This window comes from Aedes aegypti, chromosome 2 (genome assembly GCF_002204515.2).
Source record: "Aedes aegypti strain LVP_AGWG chromosome 2, AaegL5.0 Primary Assembly, whole genome shotgun sequence".
NCBI classification, from domain to species: Eukaryota; Metazoa; Arthropoda; class Insecta; order Diptera; family Culicidae; genus Aedes; species Aedes aegypti.
Genome location: NC_035108.1, coordinates 306,685,848 through 306,706,098, shown reverse-complemented (window position 1 = coordinate 306,706,098; position 20,251 = coordinate 306,685,848). Strand labels below are relative to the sequence as shown.

Sequence of the window (20,251 nt, the reverse complement as noted above, 5' to 3'; positions counted from 1 at the left end):
AAGTTAACAATGTGTCATATATTACTGCAAAAAATAGCAGTGTTAGAGCTGGAAACAAGGGTAAAATGGCCTTTTTTGTGATACTGCATTGTAGTAACTGAGACATGAACTGTTTTCGCTATACACCAAGTTTACCACCCATTTTTGTCTGCTAAAAAATGAATTTTACAAACCTTGATGTTTTATTAGTTTTATCCTTAGTGCTATTGTCTGAAAATGTCGAATCCAATGCACAAAATAGCAGAAATCTACATTCTTTGGAAGTGATCCATAACCGTGGTAAACGATCATTTCCTGGTCCATATTATGGATCACTAGTTAGAAGTGCTAATATTCGATATTTAGAATCAGCAATCAAGAAAATTTTTTTCCAAAGATGAATTCATGCTAAATCGAAGCGAACGAGCATAAAATATGTTATAAAATTTGTATTTTACCACCTGTGGGAGCTTATGAATGCTGACGGCACTTCTTACAGAAAACGACCATATAATGATAGCTGTGTGGTACCAACTAAACATTTGTCAAATACACCGTTATTTAGCGGTCGAATGTTGTGCTTAACATTACAAATGGTAGAAGACAAATAGTATAACATGGGAAAAATATGTTTTACGTCAACGTTTATGTTTTGAGCGAGTTATCTGATGTTGAACGCCAAAGTGATCCGTCACTGTGGGTGATCCGTAACTGTGTGGGTATGGTACATTGATCTATTTGCTTATCAATATACAACTACTTACCCGAGCAACACACATGTTATAATTGTGTATTATCAACTAATATACGGTCAGTGACATAAGTTAGTAACCAAATGCTGTTTTTCCATACAAAATGCCCAAGTTTGGGGTGCTGTATCTCAGCTTCTGATAGTGCGAATTAGCTGAAATTTGAATGACGAACTACAGACAACTTGAAATTTTGCCTTGTAAGGGAATTATTACATTGCAGTCATTTTACATAGAGTTTCAGAGGGTTGTTCAAAGACAAAAGTAAGTAATCGAGATACTTTTTAATTTAATTCGAAAATGGTAAGTCGTGGAAAGTTGGTGTGTTCTGGAAATTTATGTGACTTCTGAAATTGAACAACTTTGTGGAACAGACCAACAACCCACAACTTACCGTTTTAGAATTAAATTACAAAGTATCTCGTTTACTTACTTTTGTCTTTGAACAACCCTCTGAAACTATATGTAAAATGACTGCAATGTAATTATTCCCTTACAGGCAAAATTTCAAGTTATTTTTAGTTCATCATCCAAATTTCATCCAATACGAATTACCAGATGCTGAGATACTGCACCCCAAACTTGGGCATTTTGTATGGAAAAACAGCATTTGGTTACTAACTTATGTCACTGACTGTATGACTGATTTTGGTCATATATCAGTTGATAATACACAATTATAACATGTGTGTTGCTGGGGTACGCTTGTAGATACTCAGGCCTCTATTCCGTGGAGTCCTTAGAAGCTCAAGGACATCGACACAACTCAATATAATACTTCGTTTACAAATATGGATAGTTAGGGGCCTTCGCAGTATTAAAATCTATTGATAATTGATTGGCCCAGATAGCCGTAGCGGTAAACGCGCAGCTATTCAGCATGACCAAGCTGAGGGTCGTGGGTTCGAATCCCACCGGTCGAAGATCTTTTCGGGTTGGAAATTTTCTCGACTTCCCTGGGCACATGCAAAAATGGTCATTGGCATAGTAAGCTCTCAGTTAATAACTGTGGAAGTGCTCATAAGAACACTAAGCTGAGAAGCAGGCTCTGTCCCAGTGGGGACGTAACGCCAGAAAGAAGAAGAAGATAATTGATTATTAGATTTTGCAGGACCAAAAACATCCGCACAAAACAATACAATACACAATTTACTCACATGAATGGTTAGGGACCTTTGGAGTATTTGAAAACTAACATTAAATCACTTATTACGGTCGTAGATCCCAAGGCCTTTATTCAATGCAGTCCTTGGAGGACCAAAAACATCCGTCCAAATCAATTACATAATCCGATAACTTAGATAAATGGTAAGCAGACTGTACCATATTTGAAAACTATCGATAGACCAATGATCACGCTAATAGATCCTAAGGCCTTCGATGAAGTCCTTGGAGGACCTAGGGCATCGGTACAAATTATCACGATACTCATTTTGCTGCCATGAATAGATAATGACCTTTGCCATATCAAAAAACATCAAAGTATCGCTAAATACGCCAGTACATTGCAGGTATATATTCCAGGAAGTTTTTGGACGAGAACACCTGTTGTGCTCACTTAGCTACCAAAACTCGAATCTGAAAATACAAACGATTCTTCAAAATATAACAATCTTCTAGAGCCCAGTATTGTGAGATATTCTTCAACATAGAAATTATAAATTGATCTTCATTAACCATTCATATGCCCAAACTCCAAAGAGTACTTGGATAGACTTTAACTTGCCCCCATTCTAGCCTGATTAAATATGTTGCAAAAAGACTCCACCTCTTGCGCTTTATGCGTTGCTATTCAGTGTAGTTGTAAGTCATATTTTCAACAATTGACAACTCTGATTAGTTTCAAGAGATGATTTTATTCTTGAGTTGAAACAAACTATGCTGCTTGGGATAGCATAACTGTCCCTTATTGAAAAAGTAGGCATTGAGAAAATAGCGTTCAAAGTTTGAAGTTTGTCTTCTCATACAACTATTCATAATATCCCAGTACATTTATACATGCCATAATCATTTGACGCAACATCACAGATTACTCATTTTGCTTCTATTGATTAGCGAAATATATTAACTTGTATACAATTCAAGATTTTCAGTTGCTATTTGGGTTAAAAGTTCGTATAAAGACTGTTATGCCTTTATTTTTCAATATGAGACTGCACCAACTTCATATTTTTCCTCAAAATTTTTCGAACACAGTTTGTTATTTTTATATGCCTAGTAAAGTACATATTAAAATATGTATGAGGCGACGAAAAAAGGTATTGATTCGAAAATCCAACTATGCTTTTATGGGCAGCAAAGGTCCAGCTCAAGACCACGGTCCATAAATAAAATAAAAATGAAATAAATGGAGATCAGTAAATCCGACAAAAATTACCATTTGGGCGCCTTCAATCACAAAAATTAACCCTGACCATGGACTGACCTAGTTGGAATTCGGTTGTAATCCGGTGACCCGCTGGAATAATTTCTAACCGGTGTAGAATTAGACATCCATATGATTCCATTGCTTCAAACAAATAATGCCAAAAAAATGTTTTTTTGATTGTTATCAAAATTGCAATATAGTAGAATTATGACTCATTTAAAAACAATATAAAGCAATAAGTTGCTGTTTCTTTAAAATTTAAAAAAGGAGACCAAAGATAAATTTGTGGATTACCTACTTAATAAAGAATCGACGCGAACCATTTTTTTCGAGTCTTCAAACAATATTGGTAATAAAACCTAATGGAACATTCCACACATTTGATAGACTAAATGAAAGCACAATTAACTACATCAACAAGTGTTTTTATCATCTTTTGACCTAGACCACCGACAGCTGTCTAGACTATACTCAGTAACTGGACTGGACTGCCTATAAGAAACTGAAACAACTTATGATAACAAAACAAGCTATATTACTGCCATTGTTTCTGTTTTAAGCACGTAAACTGCCGCGAAGTTCTTAATCAAATATTTGCACAACTGGTATCAAAATTTGCCCAACGGGAACGTGCCCCCGTGAGCAGGTAGCTTGCCATTTTAGACCTTAGTCACATATTCGTCGTTGAAGCGGAAACTTCACTTTATCATGCATCGGAAAACGGAAAACGTCTTTGTGGCGGCGGTCGCTATTTTGTGCTGCTCGGTATATTCGGCCGCCTTGGGGGATGAAGAACGAAAGGTAAGCTCATAAGTCTTTCTTTTAAAGTAGAAACTCGTACGACTATTGATACACGCGTCCAGCTTCATCGAGGCAGTTCAAACTATCGGCCCTTCAGCTGAGTGAACACGTTAAGTAAGCTTTCGTCGGATGCAGTTAAGCACTGCTTTGGAATGTACTTCTTGCATACGAGTGGCATCCATTGCTAAAGGTGTCCCTAAGAAGCTGCTTCGCCAAATCTGGTTCAACCGTCTGGTTAGAGTCTGTTTATTCACAACTCCGGAAACGTCCATCAAACGGAATAATTAGTCGGTAATAGACGGGAAGGCACGTGTTTGAAATGATAAAGCACACTGCACAAAGGCCAAGATTTTTCTTCAACTGTTCTTGCATGTGAATTGAGGTCCAATTTTAAATGCGTAAAAGAAAGATATATATTCATAAGCAATCAATGATTACGAAAATCGAAGCCAGGTGCAAAATTATAGCACACATCCCAAGCTGTTATAATAATTGAATTATCATCATTATCCTCAAGATATGCGACAACAACGTTTGCACTCTTCCGCAGCTTTATCAAAATGCAAACGACCAGAACTAACGTCGGCCCCAATTAGGGTTTAGTGATCATTAGCATCGAAATCATCCTGTACTGGAATGTCGTTATAGCGTGCACCGTTTTTTTTTTTTCTTTCAGAGTATCCTTACGGTGAACGATGAAGATCATCAACAGCAAAACTTATCGCTCCTGAAGCAGCGGATACAAACCTGCATGGATCGACTGGATGGCAATATCGAGTCCAGTCAAGTGCTGATCCATACACTGCTGCAGCAGCTGAATCTGGGAGACCCTCGGCGGACGTCCGTTGTTGAAGATGCCGAAGCTACCGTGCAGTTGGTTAGAATTCAAACGACAGATGACAGGGGGATGCTAATGTGAGTATGCTTTTCTGATGGGGAAGCAATAACCGTTAAATTGGGACAAATTTGAGACTAATTTAGGAAGCAGGATGCAACCGAATGCTGGCATTACCAAATTTCTAAATTAAGTTAGCATTCAAGCCGTAAACCGTTTCAGTTTCAGGTTCATCGTTTTCCATGTTTTCAATTTTGTATCAGATATACAGGATAGGTGTTTCCTTAGTAGACACTGGTGGTCCCTATAGTCGCACTGGTGGTTTTTTTACAGCCGTTTTGTTACAAATCATTGCAACATTTTTTGGAATGATATAAGGAGTTCTTTAGTTAAGTACTATTGATTCACAGCTTCATTTTGCCAAAAAATAACGGCCAATCGACAACAGAATGTGCAAGTTGAGGATCAAAGGCCGTTTCTTTAATATCAGCATAATCAACGTGCACAGCCCTCACCTAGCAAGTGACGATAACGATAAGGACGCTTTCTACGCGCAGCTCGAACGTGAATACGACGGCTGCCCAAGCCATGATGTCAAAATCGTTATCGGAGATCTCAACGCTCAGGTTGGCCAGGAGGAGGAATTTAGACCGATTATAGGGAAGTTCAGCGCTCACCAGCTTACGAACGAAAACGGCCTTAGATTGATTGATTTCGTCGCCTCCAAAAACATGGCCATACGTAGTACCTACTTCCAGCACAGCCTCTCGTATCGGTACACCTGGAGATCACCCCAACAGACTGAATCGCAAATCGACCACGTTCTGATTGATGAAAGGCACTTCTCGGACATTATCGACGTCAGAACCTATCGCGGCGCAAACATCGATTCGGACCACTACCTTGTGACGGTTAAAGTGCGCCAACGACACTCCGTTGTGAACAACATTCGGTACCGACGCCCACCCCGGTACAATCTGGAGCGACTCAAGCACCCCGAAGTCGCAACTGAATACGCGCAAAGCCTTGAGGCAGCGTTGCCGGAAGAGGGAGAGCTCACCGAAGCCCCTCTTGAGGACTGCTGGAGTAGTCTCAAAACAGCCATTAACAACGCAGCTAAAGGTGCCATTGGGTTCGTGGAAGGAAATCGACGGAACGGTTGGTTCGACGAGGAGTGTCAGACGGTTTTGGATGAGAAGAATGCAGCGCGGGCGATGATGCTGCAGCAAGGCACCCGTCAAAACGTGGAACGATATAAACATAAGCGAAGACAGCAAACCCATCTATTCCGGGATAAAAAGCGCCGCCTGGAAGAGTTGGAGTGCGAAGAGATGGAGCAGCTGTATCGTTCTCAAGAAACACGTAAGTTCTACAAGAAACTCAATGCATCCCGCAAAGGCTTTGTGCCGCGAGCCGAAATGTGCCGGGATAAGGATGGAAATATCTTAACGGACGAACGTCAGGTGATCGATAGGTTTGTTTGTTTGTTTTATTAACGACCCTTTAATCGTTTCCGATCATTCGGGTCAGAGAGTAATTCATTAAATACAATACATTTTATATTTTCCCCTTCCTTTCTAACCAAGCGATCCATTGAGTGACGTCACTGGGTTCAACATCGTCATCCAAGTCAACCGTTTCCATATCGCTATCGCCTGATGATTCCTCCTCTGCAGATAATGTAGCTTGCTGCTGTCCTGCTTCACGAATGGCTTTTTCGGTGAGATCTTGCTTCTTTCTCGGTGGTGATTCCATTGACGGGTCATTCGGGCGGCTCACTGAGCGTTTGGTTTGCTGCTCGTGTTTCTGTTGTTGTTTCGGCTTAGTGGTGGTAGGCTTACCCTTCGTCGGCTTGATCTTTATGGTACTCGATGATGATGCACTACGATGAACACCTAAACGGCGGATGAGGGAGACGTGCCAACTCCCACAATAGGCGAAGTTAAGTATGCTATCAAACAGCTCAAGAACAACAAAGCCCGCTGGAAAGGATTATATTGGAGCGAAACTTATTAAAATGGGCCCGGACAGGTTGGCCACTTGTCTGCACCGATTGATAGCCAGGATCTGGAATTCAGAACAGCTACCGGAGGAGTGGAAGGAGGGAATAATATACCCAATATACAAAAAGGGTGACAAATTAGAACGTGAGAACTATCGAACGATCACCTTTCTTAACGCAGCCTATAAAGTGCTTTCCCAGATCATCTTCCGCCGTCTATCGCCACTGGCAAGCAGATTTGTGGGAAGTTATCAAGCCGGTTTTGTGGACGGGCGATCGACGACAGACCAATTCTTTATGTTGCGGCAGATCCTCCAAAAGTGTCGCGAATATCAAGTCCTTACGCACCATCTATTCATCGATTTCAAAGCGGCCTATGATACCATCGACCGCGAAGAGCTATGGAAGATTATGGACGAGAATGGTTTTCCCGGGAAACTGACTAGAGTGATCAAAGCAACGATGGATAGTGTACAGTGCTGTGTGAAGATATCGGGTGCATTATCGGACCCGTTTGAAACACGCAAAGAACTTCGACAAGGCGATGGTCTTTCCTGCCTCCTGTTCAATATTGCGCTAGAAGGTGTTATGAAACGGGCGGGCTTCAACATGCGGGGCACGATCTTCAATAAATCCAGCCAGTCCATCTGCTTTGCTGACGACGTGGACATTGTCGGAAGAACGTTCCAGGTGGTTTCTGAACAGTATACCATGCTGAAACGTGAAGCAGATCGGTTTGGATTGAAGGTAAATACGTCAAAGACGAAATATCAGCTGGCTGGAGGAACCGAGCGCGATAGAGCTCTTATTGGCAGACGCGTGATGATCGACGGGGATGAGTTCGAGGTGGTGGACGAATTTGTCTACCTCGGATCATTGATAACGTCGGATAACAACTGCAGCAAAGAAATTCGAAGACGTATCATTGCCGGAAGTCGTGCTTACTACGGACTCCACAAGACCTTGCGGTCTGGTAAACTTCACTTCCGTACTAAGTGTACCATGTACAAGACGCTAATAAGACCGATAGTCCTCTACGGGCATGAGACGTGGACAATGCTCGAAGAGGACCTGCAAGCGCTAGGAGTTTTTGAACGACGTGTGCTTAGGACGATCTTCGGCGGAGTATGTGAGAACGGCGTATGGAGGAGAAGAATGAACCACGAGCTTGCGCAACTCTACGGTGAACCCAGTATCACGAAAGTCGCCAAAGCTGGAAGGGTAAATAATCAACGCTTAATTCGTGACTGAAAGCCGAAATCCAATTATCATCATCAAAGTCCAGTCAATCTTTGTTAACTGGAAGGGTACGATAGGCGGGACACGTTGTGAGAATGCCGGACAACAATCCCGCAAAAATGGTGTTCATCTCAAATCCGGCCGGTACAAGACGAAGGGGAGCGCAACGAGCAAGGTGGTTTGACCAAGTGGAGTAGGATCTTGGAAGTGTGGGGCGATCGAGAAATTGGAGGATAGCAGCCATGGACCGAGTTAGTTGGCGTAACATTGTGGCGCATGTCATGTCTTGAAGGACGTAGAGCCAGCAAAAGTAAGTAAGTAAAAGTAAAGTAACATCCGGATCTCCGGGGTGGTTTTTGAAGCTAGATATGTATGCCTCTCATTTAGACCCAACAGAACTAAATTCGGTCAACACACTGATTTTTGCGAGCTTTTTGGACGATCCTAAGCCATAATTTGTAACTTTTTTTTAGGAAGATCCCCTAGGGGTCATTCAAAACTTTTGTTTCCGCAAAAATAAAATTTCCCACAAAAACAATTGTGAGACAATATCAAATTGCTAGAATATTTCAATCAAAAGTAACATTGATTTGAATTTTGAAATGGGTCGAAAAAGACCCAGGGTTCTTACTAAGGTTAATTGCACATCTCTCTTTGTTTATACAGTGCCTTACCGATTTTGACAATAAGGTGTGATTTTTATGTTGCCAAAATGGGGATGTTGCCAAATTCTGGAATTTTGAAATGCTTATGTTTTTTATCATTCTAATAAAAAAAAGTAGCAGAAAATGCATGTCAACTTCTTTAGTTCAGTTTATGTTTCAAAATCAGAGACATCATGTACTGATTATATGCACCATCTGGAAAGCACACTTCTTGTCCACAGTACAAGCGTGGTATTACTTTCAGCGGTCAATTGCGACTGTTCTCGAGTGCAAATGTGCAGCTTTAAAACCAGACCATATTGAAAGTAGCAGATTTCGAGCACAGGTTCAATTGAGGATCTTTTCGGGTGGGATTATTTTTTGGGATTTCCTGAACATAGAGTGCAGTTTTAAATAAAATGTCAGGAATGAATAGAAAAAGAGAAGATGAAAGATATCCATCAGATATTCATAGTAAGGCCCGTTAAAAAACTACACGCCTTTCTTGGATCATGGCAGTTTTTCAATCGAGACTAACACCGTCATGCACTCAGAAATAGAGTTAATGACGAGATCTCATCAAGCATTATGTTGCTTGAGATTCGGGAAAAATTAGTTGCAAAATAAATGATTAGAGGATAAGAAGGAATCTCTTGAAAAAATCATGTCGAAGAAGAAATGTGTGGCGGAGTTGTTGAAGCAACTTCCTCAAACAACTCCCCCTAACATTCGAATGGGAAATTGTTGAAAGTTTTGCGGCTGAAGTTTCAATTTCATTCATTTCATCGCGTTTCCTTTTTCACGAGAATACCGTTAGATTTTCACAAATTCTTGAAGAAATTTCTGGCAAAATCTCTTTGGTACCTATTAATTTTCTCAAGCATTACACCAATTGATGCTTCTGGTAAAAATACCGTCGGTACAAGTAGGAATAAAATTTTCGATTTTATTCCTGCGGAATTTTTTTTGACATCCGTAAATCAGTGCAAAAATGGCAATAATCATTAGTTCTTTCTTCTTCTTCTTGCATAATTTTGTATTTTAAACTTTAAACTTAATTACAATTAAAAAAAATTGATGGCATTTTTAATTGTAGAGGTACCAACAAATATCAGAAGTATGCACTCAAATATTCTACTATACCACTCTCATGCTGTCGCAAAGATCTGATCAGAAAAACTTTTGATTAAAAAAACATCAATCTGATCAAATAGATTGCTAGAGAAAATTTCCAGATGTCTGTATTGGATATATGCGACAAATTTTAACAATGTCCGAAAAGTTTTGAACATGGGCTCTTCTTTTATGCATTCTTAGAATTCGAGCATGAGCATGATTGACCGCCCGCAGTTGCTACTCCGTTATTGCCAGAACAGCTGTACTTACACAGGGAACCAACAGACGCTACTCAAGATCAGTAGCATCCTCAATGTGTAAGTACTGGTGCGCTCATTATTATAACAAACAATACCGGCGCCGGCTGCGTCCGAATGCAAGTCAATTTGGGAATGGGAGGGAAATGTGTTACATGCTTTATGGAAGCCGAGGAGTCCTCTGCACTTCCACAAGAAAACACTGGGAGTTTGGATATGGGAAAGGATTCGTTTTGGTGAACAATAAAGATATAATTTTAAATGAATACGTGAACATATACACGGATGATCGATACCGATAGTGCGGTTACTATGCGATCCGGACACGATCCGAATTCCGTCGCTCGCTCACAAAGGAGCATGCAACAGATTCAACGGATCAAATACTTTTGACACGTCGTTGCTTTTTTGCACTCGCACACTTTGTTTTCGTTTTTGTTTTTGGTTTTTTGTTTTTTCTTCAGCAAAATGCGAACCGGACACAATTGATCCGGATTCCGTCGCTCACCCACAGAGGAGCATGCAACAGATTCAACGGATCAAATACAACTCCTTTTACGCGCTCTTAGAATTCCTCTATAAACGATTTCAACGACTACGTCAAAACCCATTATCAATATTTTGCTCAAATTGTCATCTAGAGTTACAAACAAAATTTGTCAATGTTTTCCTTAACAACTGTCACTACTGAGCAATTCTCGCTGAAACCAGGCCGCCATCGGCACCCATCGCTAGAATTCCAATTTTATGTCACTGATCGTCAGTTTTCGATAAAATTTAAGGGTGGTCCTTTCGGTTTTCTGAAATTGGTGGATCCCTCGTACGCCAGCTAGCTAAACAGTTTGCGAAAAAGCCCATTTTTTTGTAAATCTTGGGTATTTCTTCACGTGATATGTCTCATATTTTCCTTGGAACACATAACAAACTAAAAGGCATCGTATAGAGAAAGGATATAGCTTTCATTTGAAGTTAAAAAAATTTTGGCGGCCATTTTGAATTCGGCCGTTATCTTGAATTTTGTTAGAAAAAGCGTTTTTTCGCCATTAGCGCACCGCTCGTTTTGAATTCTGAGATCACCATCAGAAAGCTGAGGAAAAATTGCTACAAAAACAAGGTGAGCAATGGTGTTTACCCTATGAAATGAACGATTTTCTAAATCATGTTCTACGATTTGGACGTATATGGCGGGTGCAATCAATGCAAACGTCATTTTTTGTACAACAAAGAAACAAGTTTATTTTGAGTGAAAAAATCTGGTGGCCATCTTGGATTTTGACGCCATCTTGGTTTTAAGTAGTAGAATGAGTTTTCACCTGGTTATCGCTCAACATGCTGAGTTCTTCTCTTTCCTGACATTACTTCCCTACAGGAACAAAGCCAGCCCCTCAGTTTAACTAGTTTTAAAACCAAATTATCCATCCAAAAACATTGATTGAAATAAATAAGCTTTTTTAACCATGCATGCATGCATGCGTTGTTGTTCATTGAATGAATAAATGAAGTTTATAGATTGCGCGTTGGGACAGTAGTATGTCTTGTGGTAATATCTGATGTTTTAATGTGAAACATTGCCAAAAGTACATTTACTAAGAACGGGAATCTTAAGTTTTTGAGCAAAAAAATCTCTAATTTTCTGAGCCATAAAGTATCGTTTTAACTACCGCCCAACAGTGATTCCCATTCTAAGTAAATGTATTTTTGGCAATGTTATGGGTGCCGATGGCGGCCTGGTTTCAGCGAAAATTACTCCATATATCTGTAACAATTTTTAAAAGAATATCTTGAATTTACAAAGGAATAAAAAAAATACTGAAATGATTTCAAAGGTTTCATCTTAAGCGAATTATTGCAGAAATCCCTATAAACTTTCTTGTAAGTTCTTAATTAGAACTCTTGAAAAAAAAAAATCATATAACCGTGTTATTTGAAGAAAGTTTTGGTAGCACGACAAAGATACGTTCTCAAAAAATAAAACCTTGAGTTATTGCTGAAGACTCATTGAAGAAATTCGAAGTATTCCGAAAAACGGTTTCTGGAATAAACCTTGGAGTGATTATTTATGAAATCTTTGAAGTGTCGAAAGAAAAATATCTTTTTGAATTCCATCGGACAGGGAGGGGCAAGGCAAAACCAAATTCTCTAAATGACACTTGGAAAGATCTTTGCTTTTGACTACTCTTAGATTTATTACTTATTATTCAATAGGCACTCAATTTTTGATGTATGATGCATCCGGTAGAAATATAGACCAACACTTATTTAAAATTATTGTTTTCTCGGGCCCCGAGCGTCGCAGCTAATATGTGAAAAATGCGCTGTTTTCACAAAAATCGTGAGAATGCAGCGCCACACTAAAAAACTGATTTCAAAATGCGGCGAGTTGAGGCGCGTCGCGAGTCTCACTGACGCGATCCGGTTTGGTGGCTGTGCGACAATTTATGAATGCTGAAAACAATCTTTGGAAAATTGAAATAATATATTAGTAAACAACGGGCCTCCCCTGCCCCCCTTCGGCTACACCCATAGGTCTATTATAAGTGCAAGGAAGATTAAATTTTAAGCGAAACTGTTCATTCCTATCATTTTTTCTAACTAAATCGACCTGCTCCTGATCTTAATGTCGAACAATATGTTGCAACGATTTATAGTAAAACGGCCGTAAAAAGCCACTAGTGCGACTAGTAGATAGTCCCCATCTACTAAGGGAACACCGACCCTACATGTAAATTATCTACTCCATCTAGATTAATCCATTTTACACATATTTTCTTTATTTTCAGATGGACCTCGAATGGTTTCTACATATCGCTATCGTTCATCTTGTTCCTGCATTTAATGATACTGATCGTGTTCGGATTGATAAGCTTGTGTTTATCGAAAACAGCTGCCAGTGTGGTACCGAGAGTAAACGTGTAGCAAAACCTATCCAGTGGTGTTCGTAGAGCAGTTCCATCGTTGTTAATCGAAGATAACAATTTACACATGTTCTTAACGCGTTCCTGAAAGGAATCGGATGGACAGCAGTACCGAGCTGGTGCCTTCCATTTTTGTGTGATATATAAGTTCAAATTTTTCGTAAAGTTTATGACAGTCATAAAAGTTTGACATGGTTTTATGAGTGTCTTGTTGCAAAAGTGTTGCATAAACTGGTTGTTTTATTGCTAACGATGCTGAAAAGGAGTATAAATAATATTTATTGTCAAAAGTTGTGGTTTGTTTGGATTGTCAGAAGAAAATTTGAGAAACTTAACGTGTTATAAATTCGATGATTACAAAGTTGCATGCAAACGGACTTCATCGCATACAGCTGGCACCCTGCGATCAATATAATTTAATGGCAAAAGCACTGGCAAATTCTGAACTCATCAACACCGCATTGCATTTACTTGATAGCGTTTAATTCCTTTGAACACACCAATTCTCTTTTTATCAGGGCTCTAAATGTGCCTATACCAGCGCACAATGGTCCGAATCAACAATTAAGCAGAAACACTTTTTTCTCTGTTCACGTTGATTTTAGAAGTACGAAGTATACAGAGAAGTTGTTTGTAATTGAGGTTTGTGAAATTTCAGAAAGAAGTTTGATATGGTCCTTATTTGGAATTAAATTTGAATTGAACAGGCTAATGACTAATCCCGAGTACCATTCATTGAATCTGTGTGCAACTTAGATTTTTCTGGCCAATCACGGAATAGCAACTATTAATTGTATGGTCATCTCTGCTCTTGCTCGGCAGATGTAAAACTTTATTACGAACAATTCACTGCAGAACTAACGAAAACAGAGAAAAAACTTATTTCCTTCTAAATTTTAGATTCGAACCATTGTGCAGCGGAAAAGTGCAAAAAAAAACTTTGGGGAGCTCATTTATTAACCTCACGACCCCATCCAGATAGAAGAAGTTGCACGATCGATTTAAAACGAATTAACAGAAGCATAATGTATATCACTGACTAGCAATGGCCGGCGTAAATCCACCTTGCAGCCGTTAGGGTAATGCAAGGTGAAGCATTTGTTTGAGAAATTACTCTCGGCAGCTGCTCGATTTCACGGGTGGTACCGTCACGATTTAAAGGCGGCGATCATTCTATCGCGCATGATGGCCAAGCCAAGCCGCCGGCCGCACTTAGAATTATTTAATTTCGCGATAAGTCCGATCGAAGGCATTGGAGTTGATTGCGTCCAGCACACGTCTTTGCGATTTGCAGATGTTTTCGGTTCGTGCGTTTGTTGGAGATAGGTGTGCACTGTAGGTACTTTTCTTTGCGCTGTTACTAAGCCTGGCATGGTGGCCCGCTGGGAATTCAGCGGTTCTCGAATAAAGTCGACGCCGTTGAAGATGAAATGTTTCTTGAGCATTAAAAAAAATAAACAAAACTCGCATATAAATCTCGCATAACTTATGATCTTGTAATAAAAGCCATTGATAACCGGGTGTGTAGCCTGTTGTTACTGAGCAAACAATTAGATTTACACGTTATTTAACAATGCTTCATTCATTCATTTCATTTCCATTCATTCATTTGCTTGAAAACAACGAGCTACACACCTGGTTACTAATGGCTTTTAGGGGGGGACCAAAAGTTATGCGGTACATGTCGAAAAACAAGCGATTGGTAATTCAGTTTGATAGTGCAACATAATTCCAAGACCGGTCGCATCGTACAGAGTAAATCTGGTTCATAAAACACGCTTTTTACCGCATTGTATGAAGACTAATGACTAAGGGCTAAGACTAAGGAAATCTCTGTGAAGATTTCGATTAATACTTTGATGAAGGCATATGTGAAGCCTTCTGTGGAGACTTCTGTGAAGACTTCAGTGAATATTTTTGTGAAGACCTTTGTGGAAACCTCGATAGGAACTTCTGTAAAGATTTCTTTCGACATCTCTGTAGACTTCTATGGAAACTCTTATGGTTATCAATGTGGATATCACTGAGGAGAACCTGTGCAGAATCTGCATATGGGCCTCCAGAGTGCTTTCCACGACCTAAAGCAATAGAACAGTACTTCTCAGTGCTACATTCTTACGCCTATCGATCCCTTTTCGATCGTTGGTTGGACCCGTGCCTTCGATTTCTCATTGGACCCGTTAGCGAAAGCTAACGGCGGTAATCCTTCTTGAACACCATCTTGAAAGGTCAAGTGGGTTTTAAAACTCTCACAAAACGTGACTAAAATGAAAAAAATAGGTTTCTCCGGGATGCGCGCTTTTTTCCAAGTGTGATGCAGCCTCCAGCCAAAATTATTTGCTTCAAGTGGGGAAACAAAAGGTGCACCAATCGTACTCAGTTGTTCAGAATTTGGAGGATTTAGGCAGGAGATCTTGTACTCCATTATTCCCCTAAAGCTTTTTTTTTTAAATCGCAGAGAAAGGAGACTGTCGCGTTTTGCCGGAAACTCTTGAGGATCGCGAATTTCTTCTCAAACATCTTGAAGAATGAATTATGAAGACAAAACTGAACGTTTGTTCAAGGTTGTCGTGAAAGGTCTCTCAAGCGACTATATTTCATCTGAAAAGATCAAAAATGGAATAAATGATTTATTTGGATTTTTACCAGTCCAAGTAATCATTATGAAACAGGTGGCTATGGCTCAACCTGACACTCGTCGGAAAAGGCTTTCTCATGAACAAAAGTGATTTAAATAAAATTAAAGTTTTAGAAAAAGTTAAATTTATGTTCGATGACTGTGTGACATGGAAACATTTCCAGAAAACTGGAGTATATTTTCAGAACCCCACTCAGTGCCGTCGGTGCCTAAAGTGAATTCATGGTACCAGACATTGCCGCATGGATGCTTAATGCATGGTTTGCGGAGCTTCTTCTCACGATAAGGTCGTCTGTCCTGTGAAAGAAGTTACCAAAAAGTTTATTTGCGCAAATTGCGGGGGCAACCGTAAATCTAACTATTGGGATTGCCCTTCGCGCAAACGAATCATACAGGCTCTTATCAAGCAGATGAACAGCACAGTTTTACGTAGCCGGAGATTCCCAGGCAGAATCTCCAACAGTTTACATTTTTCAGTTAATGATCACTTGCTCAAAAATCATACCCATCAAATAAATTTTAATCATTCTCATTCACAAGCTAATTTTCCTCCGTCGGTTAACCGTTCCTTTTTTTAATTTGAATGGATACAACTAATTGCGAAAAAGGCTCAAAATCTTGCCGCGCATATTTTAATTTAGGACTCACTTGTCCAATTTAAAATCAAGTTGCTCAGGATTCCGAAAGCATTCAAGAGAACGTTTTCGGAAATTGCTGATTTGGAAAAGTGAGAACTATTACTAAGAAATTTCAAAATGTGACGATAATGGAATTTTTTACATCCTCATTAAGAAAATTCCAGAAATTGGTTGATTAATCGCTCTCAGAGCATCATCGCAGGGAATGGGAGAGTCGATAGCCGGTTGCTGTCTGGCTACGTTGGCCAAGCGATCAGCCTCGTTATTGTCGGTAATGCCGGCATGTCCCGGGATCCGACAGAACCGAATATTTTTATTTCGCACGATTTGCTCGATATCTCGAATCCCCGGATGCTTGGAAGATCCTGCATTCAGGGCCTGCAGGAAACTGGACTGAACATCCCGGATATACCATTATTTTGAAATGCGGCTCCTACCGTGTGTTGTGTTCACACTTTGGAACGTCAGTGTAGACGACAGTCGAGTTGTGGGAGCGAGTCGATAGAAGTTGCTGGACGACTGGGCGGACTTTCTCCTGTGGGTCACTGGCTCGAATTTTCCTCTTCACGTTCCACACAATCGACGATTTCCGTCCGTTCCATGTAGGGGCAAGAGTGCCACCCGAGGCAAGAGTGCCACCCTTTATTTTTCTTAGTAAAAACCATTATTTTGATTCGTTTGTGTCATCTATGCTTTCTTCAAGATCTTTTTATGTACCGCTATAGAATTCTTCAAAATTCATCAACAAGAAATACTAGAAAATATAGATCATATTTTAGTGGTAAACTTTCGCTTGAATATTATAAGAACATTCATTTTCAAAACAAGCACAGCGTATTCCTTCAAAACGATTCCATATGATTTGATGATTCACAAGACTATGTTAGTCTGTATTAACAGTGGTTTTGAGTTCAAAACATTTTAATTTCATTTTCTATTATCAATTTCAATAGAAATTTAAATACTGCATGTCTGGGGCAAAAAGGACACACTTGATGCGGGGCAAGAGTGCCACTGCAAGTTTAATCATAAGCTCAGTTTCACGCAAGCTACTGTCAAAAGCGAGTTTGTTTTGGAAAGTTGAGTTCAACAATGGTGCGGAATTATTGCCAAAAATCGTCGCGAAAAAAGTGGTCACCGGCGAGTATGACCGCAGCTGTCCAAGCAGTAAACGTTCAAGGATTGCCACTGAAGCGAGCAGCCCATCAATATGGAATTCCACGGAGAACGTTGAAAAACTATTTGCTGCTCTCGGATGTCAACATCGTTACTCGGAAAATGGGTCGTTTCGACACAGTTTTCTCCGCCCCACAAGAAGAAGATCTGGTGCTAAAAATATTGGATCAGGAACAACGTTTCTATGGTTTGTCTACGCGTGATATCAGGAGTTTGGCTTACCAACTTGCAGTGAAGAACAACATTACACATCCGTTCAGCACAAAAACTGAATTGGCTGGCCTTGACTGGCTGCAAGGATTTCGTCGTCGTCATCCAGAAATATCGCTTCGTACACCAGAAGCTACATCCGCAACGCGCGCCCAAGGATTCAATCATGTTTCAGTCTCTCAGTTTTTCAACGTATTGGAAGCGGCATTCGAATCCGGAGATTTCCCTGCTAGCCGCGTGTACAACGTCGATGAAACTTCCGTAATAACGGTGAGGATCAAATAACGGTAAAATGACCAAAATAGCGAATTAAAACCATTTCATACATTTTAGGTACAAACCAAGAAATCGAAGGTTATGGCTCTCAAAGACAGACGACAAGTAGGATGTTTGACTTCAGCTGAACGTGGAGTGCTGACGACTGCCTGCCTATGCATGTCAGCTACTGGTCACTACCTTCCACCATTCCTAATTTTTCCAAAAGTGCGATTAACCGAACAGCTCAAGAAAGGAGCTCCCCCTGATACTATCTTCAGTTGCAATGGAAATGGTTGGATGACAATCACTGACTTCATCAAATGGTTCGACCATTTTTTAAGAAAACAGGCATTGTACCGCTCAACCGGTTCATATTTAGTGAGGCAGATTTTGCCCCATCTCAGGTGAGTGATAGTTCAATGGAAATTGAAGTCTCAACAATGTCGTTTGAAGACCAGCATGATGAAAGTGACAATGCCTGCGATACCGCTGACAAGGATTATGAAGATTACAAACGATTGGATGAGTTAAGCCTCATTACGAACCAGAGTTATCAGTATGCAGAATCCAAAGGTAATCAAAATCTAGACTTTGACAAATCGTTTGTGATTGATATCAAATCAGAACCAAAAGACAACCAAAGTCACGGTTTTGATAAACCATCTGTATTTGATGTGACACCGGATGACATCCACACAGCTGTGCCCCGTATGCAAGCCAAACGAATTTCTAAAAACACAAAGCGTGAGAAAGCTGCCAATATAACATCGATTGAATATGTTGATTCCCTCAAGGCAGCGCAAGCGTCGAAGGACATCAACCTATTACAGAAGGACAAACGACGGTCTAAGCAGGCATCCGAAACTAAAAAACCGCGGAAGCAACGAACAACTCAAGGAAAAAGATCGAAACTCGAGAAAGTCGAAGAAGTGCAAGATACGCTGTGCGACACCTTTGGACAGGTATTCAGCGACTCGGATGATGGTTTGAAGTGGAACAAATGCCAAAGTTGTCTTTTGTGGTTCCATACAAGCTGCCAACAGGAATGCATTTCGTGCGCTTTGTAAGAACGGTGCATCGTTGGACTGGTTTGGATATTTTTTAATGAATTCGATGAATAAAAATTGATTTTGATATGAATTGATTATATTCACTAATTGTATCATATCTAAGACCCCTTTTTCCCTAAAAGAATTGCGTAGTTTGTGTAGGTTTATTGAGCTAAGACGACAATTTTGCCTCTATTGTACCAAATTTTGGGCATCTCGGACAACCATCCTATTCTGCAGACTTGAGTTCATATACAATTGTATAAGTTCGTGTAAATCTGTGATTTTGGTCAACCCTTTTTGATATCCTAAATTGTTTAGTGAATTATGAACTGCTACTTACAATGAAAATAGCTTTCTGACTATTATAACCATTCATAGCACTATTTTCTCTTCCGTGTCCTTTTTGCCCCATACAGGTGGCACTCTTGCCCCGTGCCTTCGTTTTCAAGTCTCTAAAACAGCGGTTATACAATTTAATATTTTTTATCCTTTTCGTGTCTTTTTGAGTTTAAAATCAATACCAATTCTTAGTACAAACCTAGAATTGTCACATACATGCGTTATTACAAGTTTTCAATTGAAAATTCATACAAATTTTTACATAAAACGCTTAAGGTGTCCTTCTTGCCCCTATCCCCCCAACGATCGCCTTGTCTCACAAGATGGCCTTTGCCATATTGCAATGTGGTTTGAACGTTAAACTTGGTCAACGATTGTGGTCCGCGCCGGATACCGACACGCATTAGCGCTGCTGTAAAGCACTTGCGACTTGGCCCCAAACATTGCGAAGTCGACACTTCGCCCACTTCCAGACAGTCTTCACGGCGGCCTGCAATTTCGTGTGTAGCCCTGCATTTTTAGCCTTTTTAACGATGAGGAGGATGTCGTCGGCGTACAAGAGTATGTCAACTCCATCCGGCACCACCTGGAAGATGGGCTGCAACGCCACCAGGAACAGCGTTAGGGATAAAGGCGCCCCCAGATCTAAGCGACTTTTTACGGCGACAGCGACAAAAAATCGTCGCGATTTTGCCGATGTTTCGCTGCATGCACTGTTTGATGAGCGCGTCTAAGCCACAGCGACGCGATTTCGCAACGATTCGCGTCGTGTCAGTCAAGATGGTACCATACACTGAGAACAGCGTTGCAGTTGAAAATACTATATTAGAGGGTTAAATTAAATACACAACGCCACTTGATTTGTGCAGACTAAATTTGCATTATTTCAAATATGTTGTGCATTCAATTTTACCATGGCACCATTTCGACAGTAAAAATTACTATATCATGGTTAAAAACTTGCAACAGGCTAGAATCGAACCGAGGATCTTGCGATTGTCAAGCGCGAACGCTTACCGCTCGGCTATCGTTGCG

The 20,251-nt window shown here is 40.2% G+C and overlaps 2 protein-coding genes across 2 annotated transcripts in view; one reads left to right on the top strand and one right to left on the bottom strand.

Moving 5' to 3' along the window:
* The window catches only part of LOC5573805 (histone acetyltransferase KAT7), a 356,986-nt gene that overhangs the window by 7,695 nt on the left and 329,040 nt on the right, over positions 1 to 20,251 (bottom strand). The gene's annotated exons all lie outside the window — the stretch shown is intronic.
* Positions 3,591 to 13,183, top strand: LOC23687489. The gene is made up of 3 exons (XM_011494742.2): positions 3,591 to 3,897; positions 4,574 to 4,812; positions 12,771 to 13,183. Exons 1-3 carry the CDS (start codon positions 3,805 to 3,807, stop codon positions 12,904 to 12,906), a joined length of 468 nt encoding a protein of 155 aa, XP_011493044.1. The 5' UTR covers positions 3,591 to 3,804; the 3' UTR covers positions 12,907 to 13,183.

Excerpts from the sequence above, each read along its gene's own strand:
- LOC23687489 (XM_011494742.2), top strand. The coding sequence starts at position 3,805 with ATGCATCGGAAAACGGAAAACGTCTTTGTGGCGGCGGTCGCTATTTTG. Across the intron at positions 3,898-4,573 it reads TGGGGGATGAAGAACGAAAG|AGTATCCTTACGGTGAACGA; the intron begins GTAAGCTCATAA and ends TTTTTCTTTCAG. Across the intron at positions 4,813-12,770 it reads GATGACAGGGGGATGCTAAT|ATGGACCTCGAATGGTTTCT; the intron begins GTGAGTATGCTT and ends CTTTATTTTCAG.